The sequence below is a fragment of the Pinus tabuliformis genome, chromosome X (assembly GCF_031772625.1).
Source record: "Pinus tabuliformis cultivar Carrire ecotype Pingquan chromosome X, CPIR1, whole genome shotgun sequence".
In the NCBI taxonomy this organism is placed as follows: Eukaryota; Viridiplantae; Streptophyta; class Pinopsida; order Pinales; family Pinaceae; genus Pinus; species Pinus tabuliformis.
Genome location: NC_142308.1, coordinates 1,472,248,635 through 1,472,275,261, shown reverse-complemented (window position 1 = coordinate 1,472,275,261; position 26,627 = coordinate 1,472,248,635). Strand labels below are relative to the sequence as shown.

General features: G+C 41.6%; 3 protein-coding genes across 6 annotated transcripts in view; 1 reads left to right on the top strand and 2 right to left on the bottom strand.

The window, feature by feature from the left end:
* LOC149145559 (uncharacterized) overlaps positions 1–13,975 on the bottom strand; it is a 96,159-nt gene extending 82,184 nt beyond the window's left edge. The window contains exons 1-4 of the mRNA XM_089448677.1: positions 13,961–13,975; positions 3,610–4,489; positions 3,354–3,495; positions 2,970–3,229 (exon numbers count right to left, since the gene is read on the bottom strand). Of these exons, the coding sequence (XP_089304803.1) occupies positions 2,970–3,229; positions 3,354–3,495; positions 3,610–4,489; positions 13,961–13,975 (1,297 nt within the window). The remainder of the gene's footprint in view (positions 1–2,969; positions 3,230–3,353; positions 3,496–3,609; positions 4,490–13,960) is intronic.
* The window catches only part of LOC149145557 (uncharacterized), a 398,828-nt gene that overhangs the window by 250,389 nt on the left and 121,812 nt on the right, over positions 1–26,627 (bottom strand). The gene's annotated exons all lie outside the window — the stretch shown is intronic.
* The window catches only part of LOC149145558 (uncharacterized), a 46,502-nt gene continuing 33,913 nt past the window's right edge, over positions 14,039–26,627 (top strand). The window contains exon 1 of the mRNA XM_089448676.1: positions 14,039–14,539. Coding sequence (XP_089304802.1) covers positions 14,039–14,539 — 501 coding nt within the window. The remainder of the gene's footprint in view (positions 14,540–26,627) is intronic.

Here is a 26,627-nt window from a genome sequence, read left to right as displayed (position 1 = left end):
GATAGTGGCTAAGAGACTCATTCCAGAATTGAGAGGGTCGATTTCTGCATGTGTGTTGTTACTCGCTGCATTATGAGTTTTCAGTTGTTCAAAGTGACAGAGAACAGTGAATTTTGAAGCCATCTTCCAAGCCACAAAAGCACTCAAAGCCAAATCAGACCCTCTCCATTGCATAGTGCTCGAAACGAGCTTTCCAACGGTGTATAGAAGTCTGAAAATGGACATTTGGATCAGAAGATATGACCTGGTGAAGATTAGGGGATCTGTTGCCCCTAAAACGAACCCCTAAAACGAAGAAGAAGAGCTTATCGGAGGTCCAGGAGCAGATCGCAAATCGCAATTGCAGTTTCCTAGTAGCAGCAGCGGGGCAGGACACAACAAAACTGCGATGGAGTGAAAAAGTCAAATATCCAAGGCGTGACATATCGGTGATTGGCGAATTTCAAAGTGAAGTACAAACGACACAGAGCTCTGATATCGGCAAATCAGTGAGTCCAACGAGCCATTCTTAAGGAATTGCGAGGAAATAGGCCGATAGTGTTAAAGCAGCAAAGGAGGGCCGATGCCGATTTACAAAGGAAATTAGTTACAAAACCAGAGGCAGGCGTGCCTTTTCTCTCTCCTTCAAGGGGTCCACATGGAAGAATACCATTGGTCTAAATGAATACACATGGCAGCTAACGTTAGCATGATGTGGCAGTACGGAAGACATGTGGCACACAGATTCGACATTTTCAGGGGTCCTATGGGAGTGTATCTGGGTGACACGTGTCACCACTCAAAAGGTGCCACATGGCACCGATGATGTCATCAATCCCAGGGTCCCCCCCCCGGCCATCAAATAAACACCCCTCATCTCCGGACAACCCAGATTGACTACGCCAGATCAACGGCTCACAGGCCTTTTCGTCCCCCACACCCCCCCCATGTTTCCCTTTATCAGCGGGGGGGCAGGGGTCCGAAAAAGCGGTTTCCCCGCCAAGCACTGCTGCTACGTGTCTCTCTCATATCATTTCGCACCCCCCCCCCCTCACTTACCACTTACCACTCAGGCCCCCCTTCAAAAACCGCTCATCCTCACACTCTCTCCCGTATTGCGATTGCGATACCCTGGGTGGGCCCAATACCGCAAATCAGCGATCGCAAGGGTCAAGGGGAGATATCAAAGGCAAAGCATTCTAAACCATCGGCATGCGAAATTCTGTGTAACAAAGCAAGAAGACCCTAGAGGGCAGTCTGAAGGCCCTAACACCCAAAGGAGTAAGCAATTGGTCATAGCACCCGGTCACGTGAAGCAAAAGGGACTAAAGTGGATCTGGAGGCCCCATCTTGTAAAAGCTTTTCAGTGAGAAATCCTAATATGAGAATTCCGCGACCAGGCAGTACAGAACTTTAAAGTTGCAGTGGGTCAGCAGCTGTGGCATTTAATAAGGAAGATGGAGCATTCAAACTCAGCATGGGCTCATCCAGAAATTCCCTCTGTGACATGAAACCAGGGTCGACGCTGACAGAATTAAACAAGGACTTGGTAGCTTAGGAAGGCTTGATGATCCAACATGGTGCCCCCATACAGAGGGAAGACAAAGTACTGCTCAAGGGTCCTCTGCTTCAGTATTGCAGCATCAAATTGATGGTGCCCACTCCCAACTTTGAAGTATGAATGGTTCAAGCAGTAAAGGCATAAATGATAGGAATCGGTTGAGCAACACAGGAGGCCATAACGTGAGCAAACTACAACCTGAAGAAGAAGCGATCACAAGGATGGGCATGAAGATATTTTGTTAACATTGTTCATCTGATTTCTTGACTGATTTGTTATCCTGTAATGTGCAGCCCTTTAATGAGGCAATTAACATTTTGTAATGCTTTTGGGCATAGAGCCATCCCTGGCCGAGACAACTAGTCAACCTGACAGCTGAGACTCGGCCGGAGATATTTTGATTTAATGAATGTTCAATGCTCCCCCTCTCCAGATAAATAGGGGGAAACAACACTTTAGAAAGGTTCAAAAATCCTAAAAAAGCTATATATGATTTTCAAATTGTATGTCTTTATAATACAGATCTTTCAGAATATCAAGGAAATGGTGGTGATTCCCTCTTCGAGTATTACAATATGTTATGTTTAAAACCCATTATGTTCATGTTTCTTCTCTGACTTCATGCAATCATAGCTGCTAGAAATATTTCATACTTCCTCACAAATTCATTTGTATTGATTTATTAATGCATGTGCCTGTAGGAATTTACAAGGTAAGTTCCTCAGACAGAACACCAAAGGACACCGCTCAAAAACAGATCACAGATCAATACACCAGTATTCTTGACATGGTTAAAACCAATGTTGCACACATCGCGATCGGGATTTAATCGGCGCCGGGAAAAAATCGGAAAAATCGTTAAAATCGGGAAAAAATCGGGAAAAAATCGGAAAAAATCGTTTGGCACAAAAATATTCATTTTTTTTCATTTTTTTTCAATTTTTTTAATATCTAAACCATCTACAACATAAAATAAATACATTGACACATAAATATGATAAAAAAACTAATATATAAGATGTTCAATATCATTTCTAGCGCTAAAATCACACATAACATTGAATCATGTCCTGAATAGTAAGTCCTGAGTCCCAAGTCCAACTCAGCCTAAAAATATCAACAAAAAATATGATAATGTATCTCATCATGTCATAATGTCATATACAATAAAATGAAAGTCTAATCCTATTGATTTCCTCTGCCCCTCTTGCGAGAATATGGCACAGCTTTCTCTTTCCCTCTAGATGTAGAAGCTGGTGCCTGTGGTGGTGGAAATGGCAGTGGAGTCTGACGTGCTCTAGAAGCTGAAGAACTAGTAGTAGCAGCTACAAGAGGCTGAGGTGGACGGAGACCACGTCCTCTACTGGTGGTAGTGGTAGCCCGGGTAGCCCGGGTAGGCGGTGTCACCTCCTCCTCCTGCTCCTCCAACTCCTCCTCCTCCTGCTCCTGCTCCTGCTCCTGCTCTCCTCCTCCTCCTCCTCCTCCCCCTCCTCCTCCCCCTCATCCTGCACTAACCAATCCTCAGTGGGATCCATGAGAGGCCTCTCGGTCTCAACCCTCCATTCAGCAGTGGTGTCAATCCCATCCAATGAGATGGCTTCCGTATCAGGTGTCTTCTCTAGTTGTTTCACCCACAATCGAAGATTGTAGTAGACATAGACCATGTCATTAAGTCTATGGGACTCCAACCTGTACAAAGTTCATGAAATAATAAATTAATAATTAATATTATAAAAAAAATATTGTTTAAAACTTTAATGAATTCAAAAATTTATTTGGAAATTTGCAATATTTTAAATGTTTAAGTGTTAACCTATTGCGCTTCTTGTTGTGTATTTTTTCAAATACACTCCAATTGCGCTCACATCCCGAGGAGCTGCATGTTTGGCTGAGGATGCGCACGGCAAGATTTTGCAAAAGGGGTACTCTGCCACCATACATCTTCCACCATGCGTCTACAACAAAATTACAAAGAAAATTTTAAATAAACATAAGAAAAAAATGGAATTTGAAGAAACAATGAAATTTGAAACAAAGTTACAAAGTACATACTACAAACTAAAAAATACCTGGGATTTTAACCGTCCTATCATTGATAGCCATCTCAAAGCCAAATGTGCCACCTGACAACTTATATTGCTCAATTTGTCTAGAGACCTCCATACGTTCTTCTGGAGTTTTCACCATCTTCTGGACACAGGTTAATAATCCTTCCACGACCTCAACATCAAAATTAAACCCACATGCATAAGAAAATGCAGGGTTCAGGAAAAGGCCAGCAGCATGAATGGGACGATGGAGTGTGTTGTTCCATCGCTCATCAATGACCTTCCATAGAAGGAGTTGTCTCTGGAACCCATCATCTCCCTTGTCATCATAGTAGGACCGAATGGCTTCTTTGGCCCTATCCATGGCTTCATACAAATAGCCCATTGTGGGCTTCTCACCATCTACCAACCGAAGAACCTTTACCAAAGGTTCTGTGACAGCGCACACCTCCTGCACTCCCGCCCAGAAGTCTTCTTGGTATGAAACAAGTCTGCAGACGGCCTCTCCTTCTGGTTTGCGGCTCATTGGCGAAGAACGCCACTCCTCTGAAACAAACATTCTCTTCAAATCCCACATAGAATTCAAGAGGGATTGAAGAGATATGAAACTCGTCGCAAACCGTGTAATGGCGGGGCACACCAACTCTTTGTTGTTGGTGCATTTTCTCATCAAGCTAAGCACAGATGTGTGATTGTAAATAAATTTTGTGATGGTTTTTGATGAGTCAACAGCCTCTTTGACAAAGGGAATTTTCCCTATGTCCTCTAACATCAAATCAATACAATGGGCAGCACAAGGTGTCCAAAATAAAGTAGGATGCCTGTCCATAAGCAATCTACCAGCAGCAACATAATTTGCAGCGTTGTCCGTTATGACTTGGACAACATTTTCTGCACCCACCTCCAAAATAAACACATCCAGCAAATCACATAAATTTTTTGCATCTTTGATTTGATGAGTTGCATCAACAGATTTGATAAACATAGTCCCCAAGGGACAACTAACCAAGAAGTTTATAAGGGTTCTCCCCTTTTGGTCAGTCCAACCATCTGACATAACAGTGCATCCTGTTTGTGCCCATGATGCCCTAAAATCCTCCAATCTTTGGGTGCAGTCACGCTTTTCATCTTGAAGAAGCCGGCCTCTGAAATCATGAAGAGAAGGGAGTTTGTACCCCGGGCCAACACTGGCAACAGCATCAAGAGTAGGTTGGAAAAATGGATTATTCCTTATAATGCTGAAAGGAATATCACTCCAGAGGAGAAATTTTGTCATCAACTTGTCAGCTTTTTCTTTTTCAGTTCTTTTCATCATTGAACCGATAGTTGGTTGTGAACCAGGTGTGGTTCGAGGAACAAAATATGATGATGCAGCAAACGGATTGACTGACGCTGCAGTAGAACCTGTGCCACTTGGCCCACTTCCTTCAACTGACCTTCTTAGTTGCCTTTTGAGTTCTTCTTTGGCGTCTCTAGTGTGCTCTAATTCTCCCAATGCTCTCATGGCTTTTTGGATAATTTCAGCATTTGTCTTTAGACAGGGCCCCACATCACGTCCAGGGATTTGTGCAAGGTGGAACTTCAACCTGTACACCCCCCCGAATATTTCCTTTCCACACAACTTGCAAATCAAGTTTTGTCTATCATTCGGAGTTTTAGGGTCACCATATTCCCAGAAAGGATCCAATTTCCTTGGCATGTTTGTTTTTGAATTTTGAATTTGCAAACCTATGGAAAAATAAGGATTAGGAAATAGGAATTTAGGATTACATAAATGATAATAGTAAATAGTAAATACAAATTACAATTTAGCATTTGCAAAATTACAAGCTAATTATTTCCAAAATCCCAATTTGAATTTCTAAACCCAAAAAACAATGAAAAATAAAAAAAAATAAACAATGTTTAAAGAAAATGAGAAAATAAAAATCAAAAATTGGTTCTCATAGTCATAACAAATAACCCATCCCAAATCAATGAAAAATTTCTAAAAATTCTTTAAAAACAATGAAAAACAAAGTTTTTAGAGAACCAAAACAAAAAAAAATTAATCTACATACCTGGTTTATGGACAAATTCGCGATCTTGGCTTGGATTCCTCCTAAAATCGGCTCCCACAAGCGACGGCAACCCTCTCCCTCCCTTCTTCTCCTTCTCCTCCTTCTCCTCCGCGGCGGACTGCTGAATGAATAAACAAAAAATCGATTTTACATATAAAACCCCCGCTGCCCGCGCCTCCCGCGATTTTTTCCTTAAAAATCGCGATTTTTTCGAAAAAATCGCGATTTTTTAAAAAATCGCGATTTTTTCGATAAAAATCGTTAAAAAAAATTTCCGCCGATTTTTTGGATAAAAATCGCGATTTGAATCGGCATTTTGAAAAAATCGCGATTTTCCGATTTTATCGCGATTAAATCGCGATGTGTGCAACACTGGTTAAAACCCTCAAAAAAGGGAACAGTCTACGGCCTGAGCTAACGCGGCCACTTTAGCCATTTTATTAATAAAAGAAAGAAAATTTACATAAGCTTCTCTACAAATGACCCTCCATGCTCTTTATATAGAGATCATGGACCAATCGGGTGTTAAGCCATGGATCAAGTGTCGGTAATATCGAGGAGACAATGAACCATCGGATCACACATATCATGACCATCGGATCGTAAGTTACAAATGTACATAGTAAAGAAACACACTTTACCTAACTCTACACTAGACCAAGTTATACTTAACTATTTCCTATGTGTCAAAATATCCTAACATCCCCCCTTAAGAACAACTTGGGATAGGATTGAAAGACGTACAAATATGACACAATAGGAGAAGGAAGAAGGAATTAGAGCCTATCCCCCCTTAGTGACAACTTCCTGAATTCCAACCATAAATCGAAGTTTAGTAAACTTCGCCTTTTTGAAAACCTCTGTAAAGATGTCTGCAACTTGATCATCAGTTGAACAATATTGTACTTTAAGAACATGGTCATGAATGAGCTTTCTGATGAAGTGCATGTGTAGTTCAATATGTTTGTTGCGCTGATGTTGGACTGGATCTTTGCATAGTTGAATCACTTTGATTATCACACCAAAGTGTAGTCAGATGCTGCTGCTGAAAGCCAAACTTTGACAGGATCTGACGAAGCCACAGGGCTTCCTTACTAGCTTCTACAGCGCCACGATACTCTGCTTCTGCTGAAGAAAGAGAAATGGTACTTTGCTTCTTGCAAGCCCATGTAATAGGTCCAGAACCAAGAGTGAAGACATAACCTGCAGTAGACTTCCGATCATCAGGGTCACCAGCCCAATCGGAATCAGTGAAACCAACAAATAGAGAGATGCTTATGCACTGTAATGAATCCCAAACTGAATTGTGCCTCGAACATAATGAAGTATTCTTTTAGCTTCTTTCCATTGACTTTCATGAGGGTTTTGCATAAACCGAGCAATAAGGCCAACAGCAAAGGAAAGGTCAGGACAGGTATGGGTCAGATACAAAAGTTTTCCTACAAGCTGACGGTATAAGGTAGCATCAACTTCAGAGAAAGTACAAGTGACTGAAAGTTTGGCTCCAGACTGAAAGGGAGAAGGGGATGGCTTACAATCTTCCATGTGAAAGTGGCGTAGAAGATCACAGGCATACTTGGACTGGGAAAGGGAAATACCTTCCTTGGATTGCAAGACTTGAAGACCAAGAAAATAATGCAAGTGTCCTAAGTCTGTCATTTCAAACTTCTTTTTAAGGCTGGACTTCACATGGTTTATAAGGTTGGGATCACTACCAGTAAGGATAAGATCATCAACATAAAGAACAAGAATGATAAGAGACTTACCCACTTTCTTGGTGTAGACAGTATTGTCAGAATGACACCTAGAAAAGCCAGTATCTAAAAGAAAGCTATCCATTTTGGCATACCAAGCCTGAGGGGCTTGCTTGAGACCATAAAGAGATTTCTTAAGCCAACATACAAGGCTAGAGTCTTTTTGTACAAAGCCAATAGGTTGTTCCATATAGATTTTTTCATGCAAGTCCCCATGCAAGAAGGCAAATTTAACATCCATCTGATGGACTTCCCATTTGAAAGAGGCAGCAGGGGAAAGAACAAGGCGGATAGAGTTCATTTTGGCAACAAGGGAGAAGGTTTCAGTATAGTCAATGCCTTCAACTTGTGAAAAACCCTTAGCAACAAGACGAGCTTTATGTTTATCAACTTTTCCGTCTGGTCCATACTTGGTTCTGTAAACCCATTTGCATCTAACAAGTTTTCATCTCTTTGGAAGAGAAACAAGATCCCATGTATCATTTGCCAATAATGAACGATATTCTTCATTCATAGTTGTGTCCCAATCTAGATGGCCTGAAGCTTCTGCAAAGGTGTCAAGATCATAATGTGTTGAAGCTTGAGCCAGTAAAGAAGAGGCTTTATCGAACTAAGAACGTGTACGTCGTTGATCTGCAGGATCACCTGCAAGAGCACCTACAGCATCTCGAGTAGCATGGACCCATTTTGGAAGCTGAGGAGCTGAAGGAGGATCCTGAGAAGGCAGGGGAGGATTTTCATCCTCACTGTCATCACGTAAAGAAGAAATATTTTCAGAAGTAGAAGGAATAGATTGAGGTGGCCATCAGTTGAACTAGGCTCGTAGCCCGATATATTTTCAATAAACTTTACATCTCTTCTAATGATAACATTTTTGGACTTAAGTGGAATAAGTCTATATCCTTTGAAATCTCCAGAATATCCAACAAAAATACATTTTTCACTCTTAGGTTCTAAAGCTTTATGTTTTTCATCTGGAATATGGGCCCATGCTTCACTTCCAAAAACACGAAAGTGACTTACATCTGGTTTAATTGAGCTCCATGCTTCTTCTAGAGTGATATTCTTTAAAACCTTAGTAGGAGTGTGATTTACTATATAATTTGCACGGTTAATTGCTTTTGCCCATAAATTAAGACTAAGTCCTATAGATTGAAGCATACAATTAGCCATTTCCTTTAAGGTGCGATTCTTCCTTTTAGCTACACCATTTTGTTGTGGATTATATGGAACAGTATGCTGCATTTGAATTCCATTCTCAATGCAAAAGTTGACGAATTTGTTGTTAACATATTCTCTGCCATTATCGAATCTTAGCTTAAGAATTTGATGTCTAGATTGTTATTCAACAAAGGCCTTAAAGGCCAGAAACATGTTAAATACTTCACTCTTAAGTTTTAAGAAGTATACCCAAGGGCGTCTGGAGAAATCATCAATGAAAGTTAAGAAATACTTGTAGCCAGAGAATGAAACAACTGGAAGTGGACCACATAAATCACTATGCACAAGCTGTAAAGGGGTTGAGACGTGCCAAGAGGCACGTTTTTCAAAACTATCCCGACGATGTTTTCCGAGTACACATCCAGAACAAACACCATCTTTTCAAGATACCATAGGAAGACCTGTCACCATATTTTCTTTACATAGATTTTGAAGGGAGCGATAGTTTAAGTGACCAAATCACTCATGCCAAAGTTTTCTCATTTCATCATTATGAGCAACAAATATCGAGGGAAGAGTTGATGACCCAAAGTTGCTAAACTTATACAACCTTGTAGAATCATCAGCAATGCCAGTAGCTAAAATCTGTCTAGGATCTCTTGGGTCCTCAATTACAACATCATGAGGTGAAAATTCAACGATTTTACCTTCACCTGAATGAGTTATCTAATATACAGATAGAAGGTTGCAGGATAAGGTTGGAACACATAATACATCATTAAATTGACCATTGTCTAGATGAATAGTTCCAGTCCCTACAACACTAAGAGATCTATCATCACCAACATATATATTTTTGGTGTTACAATCATTTAAAGAATAAAACATGGCTTTGTTTTTTGCCATGTGATAAGAAGCTCCAGAATCAATGAGCCACTCATGAGAATGAGAAGAAGAAGATACATTTAGTGCATAACCAGACCGAGATGCTTGACAACCACATGTAGAAAGTGATATTCCTGAAGATGAAGTTGAAGTTAGAGAGTGCTCCAAATGGATGTTATGCTTCTTCATTAATGCTTCCAAGGCTTCCATCTTCTTAAAGCATTTGGATTCGAAGTGGCCATCTCGATTACAAAAGTTGCAATGTCTATCAGTGTTCTTCCCTTTGCTTTTATTTGCCTTATCATTTTGTTGAAATATTTTTTCATTTTGAGACTGAAATTGCTTAGGACCCTTGTTTGGTTTAGGACCATTCTTTTTAGGATATTGCTTCTTAGAATTCTTTAAATTTGGTTGTTGCTAGGGGGCTAAGGCTTTCTTAGAAGAGTTTCCAAGATTAAGAAGTCCATGATGTAAGAGTTTTCCTTGTTCTCTTATTAAAGAATCACCAAAAGGCATCAAAAGAGGGGGACTTGTAGTCTTGACCTTGAGAAATAAATGCTTCTCTAGTAGAATGGAAGGTGGAAGCAAACACAAAGTAGGTTGGTCCCAACTTAGTAAGAATGGAATAGATAAGGCTACCATCTTCTTTCTTAACCTTAACACCTTCCAAAAGAAGTCTAAGGGTCTTGAACTTCGACAAAAAATCTTCAATGGAAGAAAAATTATTCGGGTCCAACGTAAGCAACTCATTTTCGAGTTGATGGGCTCTAATTTCATTTTTAATTCCAAAAACTTTAGTGAGTTGTTTCATTGCTTCATTAGGGGTATCAAGTTCTGCGATATGGAATCTAAGGTCTGGAGAAATAGACATCCCTATCAACCCACGTGCTTGATCTTGCCTATTTTCCCATTTGGCTGCTTTATCTTCATCTTTCGGTTTAGTTTCTTGGCTTGTGGCTATTCTGTAAAGACCTTTACTTCTAAGTAAATCCACAATGTAGGACCACCATTGGAAGTAGATGGTGTTGTCAAGAATAACTTGGCATGGACTTTCCATTTTAACAAAAACTGAACCTGTAGATGCTAGAACTAAGTGTTCTAATGGAAAGATCTCGAAAAATTACGCTGATTCAAAAAAAACGGTTCTAAAAATGGCTTCCGGATGAACTAGTTATGACTTTTTGAAGAAAAGTTGTTGAAGATGCCGACGAAGTGCGTGAATGTGCAGTAGTGAATGATAATGTTATATTTTTTTTTAAATCCCCCCTTTTTCCAAACTTAATCTAATTAGCTCACTTTAAAAAAAATTATGTGACCCACTTTTATAAACAAGTGAAAGTCACTTTTACAATGGTACTTTATGAGCTACCCATTAAATTATAACTTAAATAAAAGATAAAGAGACTTTAGAATTATAAGTGACTCACTTTTTATAATGGGTGAAAACACTTTTACATAAAGTAACTTTAAAGCATAAGTTACATGTGCTTTTTGAAAAAGTAACTCAACAAAAAGAAAGACTTGAACTCAAGACTTCTATTCTCATAAAGTAACTTTGGGCCAAGTGAGCTAGTTTAAAAGGATAGTAATTTTTGGAAAAGAGGAAGGGGTTTTTTTTTTTAGTCACTGAAGCTTTGAGGTGCATGCTTACTCGAAAAAGCTATTTTTTCCTACAAAACAAAAAACCAAGTAACCCAACACGGACATACAAAAAAAAACAAAGCTTATGGCTTGATGTTAGCTTTTGCCGAAAACTAAATATTTTCCTCAATGTTTCTGATTTTCCGAGATCACACTAAGGCGCAGCGGAAAAGAGCATATGCATGAGAAAAATCCTTCCTTTCTATTTCTGATTTGCCCAGATCGCATAGAGTTGCAGAGAAAAGAGCATATGCAGAAATGAAAGGTATAGATCCGGTAATAAAAAACAGAGAGATGAATAAACCGAAATAAATAGAGAGATAAATAGCTAAAACTGCAAATAAAAACTGTATACCTGCAAATCTTAAAAATGATGTAGCTAGGGCTACCGGAAACCTTTTCGCGTGAAACGAAAGGGGTTCCTCATTAGAAAAGATGTTCCTAACACAATAGAGCAGTTCTCTCAGTCCGAAAGCGGTCAGAAACAGTAAATCTAGGAAATGATAGTTAAATGCAGTTGTACCAGCTTCTGATTTGGATCACCAACAGATACGGCCCTCAAATAGCTCTAATACCATGTAGGAATTTCCAGGGTAAGTTCCTCAGACAGAACACCAAAGGACGCCGCTCACAAACAGATCACAGATCAATACACCAGTATTCTTGACATGGTTAAAACCCTCAAAGAGGGAAATAGTCCACGGCCTAAACCAACGCGGCCACTTCAGGGAATTTATTAATAAAATGAAGAAAATTTACATAATCTTCTCTCATGAACAGTTATCCTACAAATGATCGTCCATGCTCTTTAAATAGAGATCATGGACCAATCGGGTGTTAAGCCACGGATCAAGTGTCAATAATACCGAGGAGAGAATGAACCGTCAGATTACTACATATTGTGACCGTCGGATTGTAAGTTACAAATGTACATAGTAAAGAAACACACTTTACCTAACTCTACACTAGACCAAGTTATACTTAACTATTTCCTATGTGTCGGAATATCCTAATAGTGCCTTTATAGATTATTGAGATTATATCTTTAAAATTGCGCTTCATGAATCCTAGCATTCACTCTCTCTTTTGTCCATTATATCTACTTGTAACTCAGATAAGTGTAGAAATTCTTGATGCATCAAGCTCTATGTGATAAGCATAGAATTCTTGACATTTTAAGCTCTATATGATGAGTTACTCCTTCTCCCTATCCTCTCTCATAACTTTGCAAAATCTTATTAAACTGTAAATCCTTGAACTACTCGACCTCCACTGTTTTATGCATATATTTCTGCGATTTGTATATGTGAAGAAATACCATAAATCCATGTTTAGATGAACAAACCAACCCATTCCACTTAAATATATACATTTATGAAGTATATGTGATGTCTCCAATCTCTTGAGAATCTTACGAGACACACAGAATCTAGATATGCCCAGGCACTGGTGTCGTTAGCAATCCGAGGTTGTCTTTGGGAGCAACAACATCTTTGGCACTGTTCCCCGGGAACGTATTGAAGGATTTTTCCCCTGGGATACGACAATTTGAGCACTCTTTGTATAGGTGAGCAAAGGCGTTTTGGTTGCATCCATATCACCTTGGCAACTCCACAACCCCCATTATCATTTATCATCTTGGCTTTTCAGAGGCATGACACTCGCTCAGATACCTCTCAGCAAAAAGCCCCATTTGTATCTGACCCCGAGAAATTAATTTTCAGGAAAGTCTGGAAGGAGAAAACTTCTACTACCTGCACTACCGTCCCATCAGTGTTTGAAGCCTCCTCATCCAGCTCTCAACCCACTGTTACTCGCTACTCAGGAATTACTAGTAAAACCCTTACATTCCCTGCTTTCAGTCTAACCACTCCTACCACTGTGTTTTTGGCCCAAGTTCCTCAAGCAAGTCTCAATCCCTCTCCATTAATCCATATGGATCTTCCGAGTTTTTTGCTAAATAAATATGCCCCTCTTAATTTACCTCAGCGCCCAAGTGTTATGCCCTAGGACTACCTTAAGCTTCTGCACAGAGACACATTGAAACCTTTTGTGCTTTTGCTGAGAATCTTAATGTGGAACAGTTGGATGTGGTCATGAGACTTTTTGTACAATCCCTAGATGGAGAAGCCAGAAAATGGTTTAAAGCCCTACCCAATGCCTCCATCACTACCTGGGAGGAACTTGAAAACTCTTTCACACAGAAATGGTGTGAAAAGAGAAATCATGAGTACCTCCTCACAGAGTTTAACGTTATAAGGAAGAAGCCAAAAGAGGATATCTCAGAATTTATAAAAAGGTTCAATAAGCAGTACAATAACCTATCAGGTGAGATAAAGCCTCCTCTAGCTGCTGCTTAAGTAGCTTTTTTGGGAGCCTTTGAACCCGACATTGGTTTTACTCTAAGGGAAAGGAAGTCCCTCACTTTAGATGGAACTACAAATCGATGCCCTTGAGGTGGAAGAAAATCTCACCTCAGCCGAGACGTCAAGAGGAAAGGAGGAACCTACTGAAAATACGAGAGGGAAAGAAGAGGCATCCTCCTCTGGTCAAGCTAGAGAATCACCAGACCTAAAGTGGGATGAACTGAATAAACTCATCAGGAGTTTATCACATAAGGTTGGAAAGCTTGAACTTGAGAACAGGAGTCTCTCCAAACAGAATGCTCAAGCCAACAACCGGCGTTATAACCCACAATATCGAAGGCCTCCACTGCAAATACTTCCAAGGGAAAGAAAGGAACAACTTGATTAGATCCCTCATCCTCTATATTTAGAAGATGATCCCGATGAACAATCGTTGAATACACATGAGATGCAGGGAAACTTGTATTCCACCTTCTCAGAAGAAGAGCATGAAAATATGACTCACCAAGAGACCAGCCATGATAGAGAAGCAGCAGCAAATGAGGAGGATATTCATTATTAGTGTAAACAGTTTGCAGATTTCATGCAAGGGCATCCACACCGAAAGTATTATTTAAGATCTTCAAAAAAGAGGTCAAGGGAACTGAAACAACAAGAGGGAACTACACCCCAAGTTATTCCCCCGGTACCAGATAAAGGGAAAGGTAGGTTGAATCATGACCCTTCCAAGATAAAAATCTCCACAAATAAGGAAAGGCATAGTTCCGAGGGACATGCAGAAAAAGACACACATATTCTGCAAAAAACTTCCAGTGGTAAGGAAGGAGAAGCAGAGGCAGGATGTATAGAAAAAGTCCAACCTACATTCAATCTTCAGAAGGAGCTTGAAAAGGTAAAGATTCCTATTCCTCTGATTGAGCTTCTAAAGCAGCCTACTTATAAAGCTCAAGTCTCTCAATTCATGCATCCACCCGCCTCAGCACCAGCCCATGACAATTTAAACCTTCAAGAGAGGCCAATGCTTGTTTTTGGGCCGCATGTGGAAGAACTTGATCCTTCTACTGCACCTTTCTATGTGACCTTGGTAATCCATGACCTTTTATTGCATAATTGCATGTTGGACTCTGAAGCCTCACACAATCTCATGCCATTAGCAGTGATGGAACAACTTGGCTTGCAGATCACCAGGCCCTACAAGGACCTATACTCCTTTGACTCTAAGAGGGTCAAATGTTTAGGAATGATAAAAGATCTGGTGGTAAACTTGGCTCAGATCCCTGTGAAGAGCGTGGTAATAGACATAGTGGTGGTAGATATTCCCCCTCGGTTCGGCATGCTTCTATCTAGATCTTGGGGTTCCAAGGTAAGGGGCTCTATCAAGTTAGATCTGACTTATGCCACTATTCCCACTTTTGGAGGCAAGCAAAGGAGGTTGTACAGAGAGTCCAGGTTTGTAAAAACTGTGACCCCAACTAAAGGCTCAGAAAACTCCCTAGTGCATGGAAAAGAAAGCGACCTCTCCTGCCTATTCTTAGAAGAAAATGAGACCATCTTAGAAGAAACATCAGTACACCTAACAAGGCAGCCAGAACACCAGCACGCAAATGAGAACAAAGTATGGAAATTATACTTTGACGGAGCAAATTCCAAAGAGGGAAATGGAGCAAAAGTATTATTGATATCTCCTAAGGGCAGCATAATACCCCTCATTCAAGCTGGAATTCGAGGCAACCAACAACGTGGCGAAGTATGAAGCATTGCTCCTTGGGTTACAGACGGGAAAGAGTATGAATATTGAATGCCTAATGGTCTATGGAGACTCTGAGCTGGTCATAAGGCAGATCAGAAATCAGTGCTAGGCCAAACACCCTAGACTGAGGACTTACCGGAATGAAGTGTGGGATTTAATTGATAACTTCTTCCTGGCTTTTAATATCCAATTTCTACCCAGAGAAGGAAACAAAATGGTTGACTCCCTTGTTGTAGCGGCAAGTAGTTTCAGGCCCCTTCAAAATCCGCTCCTCAGGTATGAGGTGGAAGTTAGGTACAGACCCTCTATACCTGATAATGTCAAGCACTGGTAGGGATTCGAGGACAATGATCAAGTGAAAAGATTCATAAAATTCATTGGGGATTTCGCTAACTCGACCATCGATCAAGAAGAAGAAGAAGCAAATCAAGAAACCACTTCGTGGGAAGACACAGTGACTGGGTGCAAAATTCTACAACTGAAAGGGAATACCATCCCTCGCAGACTAGTCCCACTGGAAAGGATTTTTAATAAGGATGACGTAACCTCCAAACCCATGGCTCCGGAGATAGACGATCAAGTAGAGGATTGCAATATCGGCTCAGAGGAGGAACCCCAGATGATCAGGCTATCGAAAGGAATCCCCTTGCAATACAAAAAAAGGTATTTAAATCTATTCAAAACCTACAAGGATGTTTTTGCTTGGTCTTATGAGGATTTGGAAGCATTTGATACTAACATCATACAGCACAAGATTCCTTTAAAGGATGGAATAAAACCATGCAAGCAGAAACTCAAGCAGATAAATCCACTCTTACTCCCCTCCATGAAAAAGAAGTGAGGAAGTTGCTACAGGAAAAGATCATAGTGCCTTTAAGGTACTCTGAGTGGGTGGCCAACTTAGTCCTTGTCCGGAAAAAGAACAGAGAAATAAGGCTATGTGTAGATTTTCAGAATCTCAACAGGAAATCATTGAAAGACAACTATCCGCTACCTAAGATGGATTACATATTGCAGAAGGTGGTGGGCTTAGCCAGAATGTCCATGATGGATGGGTTCTCTGGTTACAACCAGGTGGCAATCCACCTTGATGATCAAAAGAAGACTGCTTTCACCACCACGTGGGGAACATTCATGTACGCTCGCATGCTATTCAGTCTTATTAATGCAAGGGCCACATTTCAGAGAGCTATGGACATAGCTTTCATAGGGGAGCAAGACAAATTCATGGAGGTTTATTTAGATGATATCACAGTCTTTTCTAAGACTAATGAAGAGAACATCCTCCACTTTAAGCTTACCTTTGAGAAATGCAGGAGGTATGGTCTTTATTTGAATCCTAAGAAATCTCAGTTCGCCCTGAGTGAGGGGAGGCTACTAGGACACATAGTAGCGTAGCAAGGTGTGAAGATCGATCCTAATCGAGTCAGAGCCATTAGTCATATTCCTCTACCCAGGAATAAGAAAGAACTTCAAGCCTTTTTGGGGAGAATAAATTTCTTGAGGAGGTTCATACCCAACTATGCAGAAATAGTCAAGGGTATTACGAACATTCTTAAGAAGGAAAACGACGTCAAGTGGAGCCCTGCCCCCCGAGATTCTTTCATTAGAATTAAAGAAGCTTCGGTTGAAGCCCCGATACTAGTCAGCCCCGACTATTCAGCGCCTTTCTATATCTTCTCTTTTGCTTCTCTGCATACTATTGCTGCAGTTCTACTACAGAAGAATAAAGATGGTTATGAATAGCCCATCGCCTTCTTCAGCCAAGTCCTAAGGGATGTTGAGCTGAAATATAACATCTTGGAGAAACAAGCCTATGCACTAGTCAAGGCTTTGAAGGCATTTCGTATGTATGTACTACGATCAACAGGAGTCAAGGACATCCTGGTGCAAGGAGACAGCGAAGGAAAAAGGGGTAGGTGGATAGCAAAGATACAAGAATATGAGATAGACATAAAGCCTACTAAGCTCATAAAAGGCTAGGGGTTGGCCAAGGTTTTATTCGAATCTAATTGCCAAGCTTTAGGGATAAACCTGATAACAGAGGAAGGCAGACCATAGGATCATCAAAACGGGATTAAAACATCCGAGCAGAAGATCTATGCTAAATATGAGGGATCACCCTGGTATAAGAACATTGTTCATTATCTCTTATTCCTAAGGTGCCCGCTAGGGTTGGATAGATCCAAATACCGAACTTTGAGATTGCAAGCGCAAAAATATATCATATCCAACGGTCTACTTTACTAGAAGGACCCGGTGGGAGTATTGTTGTTATGTCTAGTAAAGGGTGAAACCAATAAAGTGATTTAGGATTTTCATGGAGGAGTTTGTAGATGTCACTACAGCTGGAAGACCACAGCACATAAAATCCTCAAGGCAAGATTCTACTGGCCTGCACTGTTTGGAAATGTTCACTCCCAGGTCAGTTCATCCCAGAAATGTCAAGTGTTTGCTGAGAGGCAAAATCTTTCTCCTCTCCCCCTGATTCCAATACATGTGGAAGAACCTTTCAGTCAGTGGGGACTAGATTTTATAGGAGAAATAAACCCACCATCCAGTGGCCAACATAAATGGATATTGACAGCCACGGATTATTTCACCAAGTGGGTAGAGGCCATCCCCGCCAGAAATGCTACAGAGTCCGTGGTAATCAAGTTTATGGAGGAGAACATATTATCTTGATTTGGTTGTCCTATCAAAATTATCACTGATAATGCTCAGGTCTTCGAATCTGCCAAGTTCACCAACTTCTACTAGAAATTCAATATCATTATCGGGCACTCCACTACTTACTATCCCCAAGGTAATGGTTTGGCTAAGTCCTCAAACAAAACTGCGGTGAAGGTGCTGAAGAAGACCATCGTCGAGAATCAGAGGAACTGGGACTCACAACTGAAGTTCGCCCTACGGGCCAACCGAGTAACTCCTAAACGATCCACGGGGAAATCGCCTTTTGAGCTAGTGTATGGTAAGGCTGCAATCTTCCCGATCCAATTAGCGATGCAAGTGGCGAAGTTACTACAAGTAGCTGAGGAGGAGCCAAGTGCCTTGACAAGAAGGATAAATCAGCTAGTCGAGCTTCATGAAAACAGAAAATAGGTGGGGGCCAAATTGTCAAATTACCAACAAAAGATGAAATCTTTGTTTAACAAGAAGGCCAAGGATCGACCTCTTCAACCAGGGGCTTTAGTTCTCCGATGGGACATCCGACGGGAAGACAAAGGTAAACACGGAAAATTCAATCCACAATGGTTCAGCACTTTCAAGATTGCAAAAGAGAGAGGAAATAACTCATACATGCTTGAAAATCTAGATGGTGAATTGTTGGAACTGCTAGTAAATGGTTAGTTCCTCAAACTTTATTTCCAAAACTAGAGGTACATGTCTTGCACTCATTGTAAATACTAGTGTGTGTATTGTAATTGTTATATGAAATTCCCAGTTTATGTTGAAAATTCCACTTTCACGAAATTATCGTTTGTTAGAAAACGACTCCATGCCCAAAGGAGAAGTTCATAGTCTGCAAGTTCTCAACACCTTGCTAGCAAGGCACTGTCCCCAACTGGAGCCAATGTTGTCACTCACTATATTATGAGTTTTCAGTTGTTCAAAGTGCCAGAGAGAAGTGAAGTTTGAAGCCATCTTCCAAGCCACATAAGCAATCAAAGCCAAATCTGACCCTCTCCATTGCATAGTGCTTGGAACGAGCTTTCCAATGGTGTATGGAAGTCCGAAAATGGACTTCCGGATCAGAAGATATAACCTAGTGAAGTTCAGGGGATCTGTTGCCCCTGAAACGAAGAAGAAGAGCTTATCAGAGGTCCAGGAGCAGATCGCAAATCGTAATCGCAGTTTCCTAGCAACAGTAGCGGGGGAGCACACAGCAAAACTGCGATGGGCGATCACAAAAGTCAAAGATCCAAGGCGCGACATATTGGTGACCAGCGGATTTCAAAGTGAAGTACAAAGGGGGCAAAGCTTCAATATCTGCAAATCGGCGATCAACGGGTCCAACAAACCATTCTTAAGGAATTGCGGGGAAATACGCCGATAGTGTTAAAGCAGCAAGGGAGGGCCAATGCCAATTTACAAAGGAAATCAATTGCAAAACCAAAGGCAGGCGAGCCTTTTCTCTCTACTCCAAGGGGGCCATGTGGCAGAATACCATTGGTCCAAATGAATACACTTGGCAGTTGATGTGGCAATACAGAAGACACCCGACACACAGATTCAGCATTTTCAAGGGTCCTATGGGAGCATATCTGAGTGACACATGTCACCACTCCAGAGGTGCCACATGGCACCGATGATGTCATCAATCCCGGGTCCCCCCTCTGCCATCAAATAAACACCCCTCATCTCCGGGCGACCCAGATTGACTACGCCAGATCAATGGCTCACAGGCCTTTTTGTCCCCCACACCCCCCTAAGTTTCCCTTTATCGGCAAGGGGGGGGGCCGAAAAAGCAGTTTCCCCGCCAGGCCCTGCTACTACGTATCCCTCTCATATCATTTCGCACCCCCCACCCTCACTTACCACTTACCGCTCAGGACCCCTCCGAAAACCACTCATCCTCACACTCTCTCTCCTGTATCGCGATTGCAATACCCCAAGTGGGCCCAATACCGCAGATCGACAATCGCAAGGGTCAAGGGGAGATATCAAAGGCAAAGCATTCTAAACCACCAGTGTGCGGGATTCTGTGTAACAAAGGAAGAAGACCCTTGGAGGGCAGTCTGAAGGTCCTAACGCCCAAAGGAGTAAGCAATTGGTCATAGCCCTCGATCACATGAAGCAAAAGGGACTAAAGTGGATCTGGAGGCCCCGTCCTGTAAAAGCTTTTTAGTGAGAAATCCCGATATGAGAACTCCGCGACCAGGCAGTACAGAACTTTAAAGGTGCAGTGGGTTGGCAACTGTGGCATTTAATAAGGAAGATGGAGCATTCAAACCCGACATGGGCTGATCCAGAAAGGCCCTCTATGACATGAAACCAGGGTCGACGCTGACAGAAGTAAACAAGGACTTGGTAGCTCGAGAAGACTTGATGATCCAGCATGGTGCCCCCATACAGAGGGAAGACGAAGTACCACTCAAGGGTCCTCTGCTTCAGTACTGCGGCATGAAATTGATGGTGCCCACTCCCAGCTTTGAAGGATGAATGGTTCAAGCAGTAAAGGCAGAAATGATGGGAGTCAGCTAAGCAACACAGGAGGCCATACCATGAGCAAACTACAACCTGAAGCAGAAGCAATCACAGGATGGGCATGAAGATATTTTGTTAACATTGTTCATCTAATTGATTGACTAATTTTTTATCTTGTAATGTGTCACCCTTTAATGAGGCAATTAATATTTTGTAATGCTTTTGGGCCACAGAGCCATCCCTGGTCGAGACAGCTAGTCAACCTGACAGCTGAGACTTGACCGGAGATATTTTGATGTAATGAATGTTCAATGCTCCCCCTCTCCAGATAAATAGGGGGAAGCAACATTTCACAAAGCTTTAGAAATCCAAAAGAAAACGCTATATGTGATTTTCAAACTGTATGTCTTTATAATACAGATCTTTCAGAATATCAAGGAAATGGTGGTGACTCCCCCTTCGATTATTACAGTATGTTATCCTTCTGTTTAAAACCCATTATGTTCATGTTTCTTGTCTGACTTCATGCGATCATAGCTACTAGAAATATTTCATACATCCTCATAGATTCATTTGTATTGATTTATTAATGCATGTGCCTGTATGGATTATTGAGATTATATCTTTAAAATTGAGCTTCATGAATCCTAGCATTCACTCTCTCTTTTGTCCATTGTATCTACCTGTAACTCAAATAAGTGTAGAAATTATTGATGCATCAAGCTCTATGTGATAAGCGTAGAATTCTTGACATTTTATGTTTTATATGATGAGTTACTCCTTCTCCCTATCCTCTCTCATAACTCTGCAAAATTTTATTAAACTGTAAATCCTTGAACTACTCAGCCTCCACTGTTTTATGCATATATTTCTACGATTTGTACATGCGAAGAAATACCAAATCCATGGCTTACTCCTTTAGATGAATGAACCAACCCATTCCACTTAAATATATACATTTATGAAGTATATGTGATGTCTCCAATATCTTGAGAATCTTACGAGACACACAGAATCTAGATGTGCCCAGGCACTGGTCTCATTAGCAATCCGAGGTTGTCATTGGGAGCGACAACAGTGTGAAGGGTCCGTTTTTCTTTTACAAGACTGAGAACGTGAATTTTCTTTGCTTGTCGGTTGTGCTATCCATTAAGAGAAGCCCACGCAAGAGAATACAAGGAGATGGTTGTACGTGACATTCCCATGTAGAACCACGCTTCCTCCTATGCTAGATGGACACCTGTTGCTTACAGTGGCCGACATTACAGTTGTAGTACATGAGAAAAACCTCAGAAATCTCCCAGGTTCCACTTTGCATTCACTAGTTGTTGTCTTAATGTTTGCAGTAATGAGAAAAAGAAATACATATGTGTATTAAATGCTATTTCTGAGTATAAGGTTGTTCTGGATTTCTAGTCGATTGATGAGGTTTTGAGCTTCAACCCTGGTACGTTGTTTCCACCCCTGTATTAACACCTACAACAGTGACAAAATATTAGTGGGTACACAATATTTGTTGCAGGGTTGAGCCTATAAACATGCTTTGTGTTGGTACAAAACCATTGTAATGTTGAGTGTCAGGCTTAGTAACTAAAGTTGAGTATATGTGACTCATGAGTTGTCAAGAACATTTGTCATAGGAATCACTATAGGTGATTGTCCATGATGCATTGACAAGTTGAGTAGTTTGTTTCACTAGGTTTTTATGCCATGTATGCTACTAGTGCCATGTGATAAGATCTGTATATTGCATCAGCCAGTCATTATTGTGTACCCTTGTTGTGCTGTCAAGTTCTTGTAGAAGTCAGCTTGATATTCTTTGTGAAAATTCTATCACTGCAGCAACTGATTTACTTCTCCTACTTATTTCATCATAAGCTATTCATGAAATTACTTCAATAGACATTAAAATAAACATTGCTGCAAATATCACACCGTAATACAGAAACAAACATATGCACACATTGACACAGTGATTTTGGACTAATGTCCCCGGAAAAACCCAATGTGGGAAAACCGGTGCAGCAAGGAAGGATTTTATTATTCAGCAGTTTTCTTGTACAACAGGGTGCCAAACTGGCTTACCCACAGATAGACAAACTTCCAGCACTTTTCTAAACCTAGCGTAGGCCCTACTAACCTCTGCTACAGCCTGAAACCCTATGCGTCAACCTGAAACCCTCTACATCAGCCTACTGAGGCTCTGCGCAGCCTCTCTGAGCTTCTGTGTCACTCCTGCAACCTCTAGGTGGATGACGCAGGCCCTTCTGGCTCTACGCAGTCTCTGCTGCCTCTGCATGGCTTCCTTTGGCTCTGTGTCTGCCTCTACTGCGCTGATCTCTCGTCTCTCTGTTCTATACTTGCTGCCTCCTAACTGCTCTCCAAACCACTTGTTCAATTTCTCAGCAAACCCCGCTCCAAAAATTGAACTAACTGGTCTCCCTCAGTGTGTTCTCCAAGTGCCCCTCAAGCCTCCTCTTATACTTTTCCTATTGACATCTCAACGGCCGAGATTCAGTCCCTAATCAATGGCTAAGATTAAATGTGGCTTGATCCATGTCTTTTGGACCATTCTAACACAAATTCATATTAATACACATTAATATTTTATTTTCCCTAAGTTTAGACTTAGGGACTCCATTAAAAATATTAATTATTTTAATATCTCCTGATCTGTTTAGAATCTACCCAAACCCTTTCTGGGTATTGGAGATCTTATGTGCTCCAACCTCTCCACCAAATTTCGTGGCTAGAGCACATCCGATTCTACCCCAAATCAACATTCCCTTTTAGCGAGGACTGTGCTCTAGCAATACTCCTCACTGAGTATTACTCTGATCATCCGGCATCGGTACCTGCGTTGATGCTAGGCCTTTCTGCCCAACATCCTCTACACTGCTGCCTCCTGTACTGTTGCCCATGACTCTACTACTGCCACTACTGCATCTGTACGACAGCGCCCTCTGCATCCGTGCTGCTACTGGCCCTTTCTCCCAACACTGCATCCGCACTGCAACTTCCTCTGCATCTGCGCTGCTGTTGGTCCTTTCTCCCAACACTACATCTGCACTGCAACTCCCTCTGCATCTGTGTTGTTGTTGGTCCTTTCTGCCAACACTGCATCTGCACTGCAACTCCCTCTTCATTTGTGCCGCTAACACACTACTTTTGAAAGGGGTTCTTTACCATCCCCAACTTTTCCCTGAAGTAGTCAAATTTTGACTTTCCAAGGGCCTTGGTGAGGATACCTGCCACTTGTTCCCCCCTAGGAGTGTAGCTCAATTGTTAAGCTCCTCGTTGGACACAATCTCTGACAAAGTGACACCGGATATTAATATTCTTTGACCTATCATGAAACACTGGATTCTTAGAGAGTTTGATGCAACTCTGATTATCACACATCATCCTGGTCGCCTCCATATTTCTTCTGAATAGGTTTACCAGCAGTTTTCTAAGCCATATGGCCTCACACGAAGTTGTGCTTGCTGCCATATATTCTGCCTCAGACAAGCTCAGAGCCACGGACTTCTTTTTCCTACTGCACCAGGAGGTTATTCCTAATCCAATGTTGAAACAGTACCCAAAGGTACTTTTCCGATCCATTGAACTTCCTGCCCAATCTGCATCAGTAAATCCACTCAACTTGATATCCTTCCCCTTGTTGTACAAGAGTCCATAATCAATTGTTCCCTGTAAATACCTGAGAACGTGCTTGGCTGCTACCCAGTGAGCCCTCTTTGGTTCCACCATGAACTGACTGAGGGTGTTGACAACGTAGCAAATATTTGGCCTGGTATTGACTAGATACATCAGGGACCCTATGAGATGTCGGTATATGGTGAGATCGACATCCTTGTCTTCTGATGCATCAATTTTCTTCCAGTTGGTGATCATTGGCATAGCCATAGGTCTATAGTCTCCCATCCCGAACCTTTTCAGGATTTCTATAGCATACCTTCCTTGCCCAAGGAAGATTTCTCTTTTCTGCTGCCAAACTTCCAACCTTAGGAAATAGTGCATTCATCCCAAATCCTTCATATCAAACTCTGTGTCTAGATTCTTCTTACAGTGTTCAATGAGTCTGGATGATCCTGTCAGGAAGATATCATCCATATATAATACCAAGATAAGTGGCTCACTCTCTACGACCAGATAGTAGAGATTCGGATCCGCGTCACTCTTGACAAACCCCATCTTCTGCAAGTAGCCATCTATTCGACCATACCATGCTTTTGGTGCTTGCTTTAGCCCATACAAGGCTTTCTTCAGTCTGCATACATGAGACTTCTTCTCATAAGTGTCAAAGCCCTTTGGTTGTTCAATGTATACTTCTTCTTCCATTACCCCGTTCAGAAATGTCGTCTTGACATCCATCTGATGGATCTCCCATCCCACCTGGGCTGCAAGAGATATCACGGTCCTAATAGATGTATACCTGGCTACCAGGGCGAAGGTTTCCTCATAGTCAATCCCTTCCTCTTGAGCATACCCCTTAGCCACAAACCTAGCCTTGTATTTTTCAATACTGTCGTCCACAGCATATTTAATATTGTAGATCCATCTTGAACCTACCACAAATCTGTCTTGAGGCCTTGACACCACCTCCCAGACATCGCTTACCATTATGGAGTTATACCCCTCCACCATTGCATCTAGCTAGACCTGATGCTGAGCTGCCTCCTTGAAGCTAGCAGGCTCTCCATCCTGAGCTACTAACGCCTGATACCTGTCTCGCTGTTTTCGCTCCCTTTTACTGTTCCTTGGCTCTCCGATGAAGTTCTCTACATCACGCAAAATCTGACAAAGTTCCCTGCTGGTTCTTCCTCTGCCAACAGTGCTTCTATTCGCTCCTCTTCCTCATCCTGAGAATCTTCCTAATCTGAGGAAGGATTCTTCACTTTTGTTGGTTGAAAAGGCATGACCAACGGATCCTCTTTCGACTTCTCCTTGGAAGGCATTTCACGAGATTTTTTGAAAGCTCTGTCCTCCATGAACTTTACATCTCATCATACTACTACCTTCTTCTTGGAAGATAGATCCTGTATGCCTTAGCGTTCTCGCTATATCCTGCCAGATACCCCTTTTCTGCAGTCTGATCCAGCTTCTTCCTCTTTTCTTCGGGTATGCAACAATATGCCAAACTCCAAAATATCCTGAAATGACTGACTTCAAGTGTCTTCCCAGTGAAGACTTTTTCTGGAGTAATCTTGCCCAATGCCCAATGAGGAGTCCTGTTCTAAACGTAGACAGCTATGTTGCATGCTTCTGCCCACAAGAATTTTGGCATATCCTGATCATACAGCATGGCCCTAGCTGCTTCTACAATAGTCCTATTTTTCCTTTCTGCCACCCCATTCTGCTCCGGATTGTAGGGAGTTGTCCACTCTCTTCTGATGCCCTCCTTAGCGCAATAATCAGTGAAGTCCTTATCGACATATTCTCCACCATTATCTGAGCGCAAGACTTTTATTTTCTTACCTATCAGATTCTCCACTAGAGCCTTGAACTCCTTGAATCGACAGAAAACCTCATCCTTGGTTTTCAAAAAATAGATCCAAGTTTTCCTCGAGTGGTCATCAATGAAGGTAAGGAAATACTCTTCACCGTTGAGAGCTTTGACGGACATAGGTCTGCAGATATCTGAGTGTATCAAACCTAGTACACTCTTGGCCCTACGGTTGCTCCTAGGAAATGTCGCCTTGACATACTTTCCTAGAGCGCATCCCCTACATACATCATCTCGTTCCGTACTCAAATCCGGAACTCCTGTTACAATGCTCCTAATAATTCTCATAGCTCCATGGTGCAAGTGACACATCCTTCTGTGTCATAGTTTGTTCAAGTCTTTGTCCCCATGACTGCCTATTAGTGCCATTGGAGATTCTAGTTGTAATCTGTACAACCGATTACTTTTGATCCCGATCTGCACTTTCTTTTTCCAGCTCAGGTGTTTGATGTATACCTTTTCCTTGATGAAGTAGACGCCATAGCCCTTGCCTTGTAGTTGTGACACAGAAAGTAAGTTCATCCCCAATCTTGGCACATGCAGCACATTTGTGGCACGGAATCGCTCTCCCGATTCCGTTTGAAAAACTATGGTACCTTTTCCGACTGGAATACACTTTGCTTTGTTCCCCATGGTGATCTGAAAGTTCATCTTCTCTTCTCGATATTTTGAGAAACACTCCCTGATTCCCGTCATATGCCATGAGGCTCCACTGTCTATATACCATACTTTTGATGATGCAGCACTAGTCATGCACGCCACTTCTTC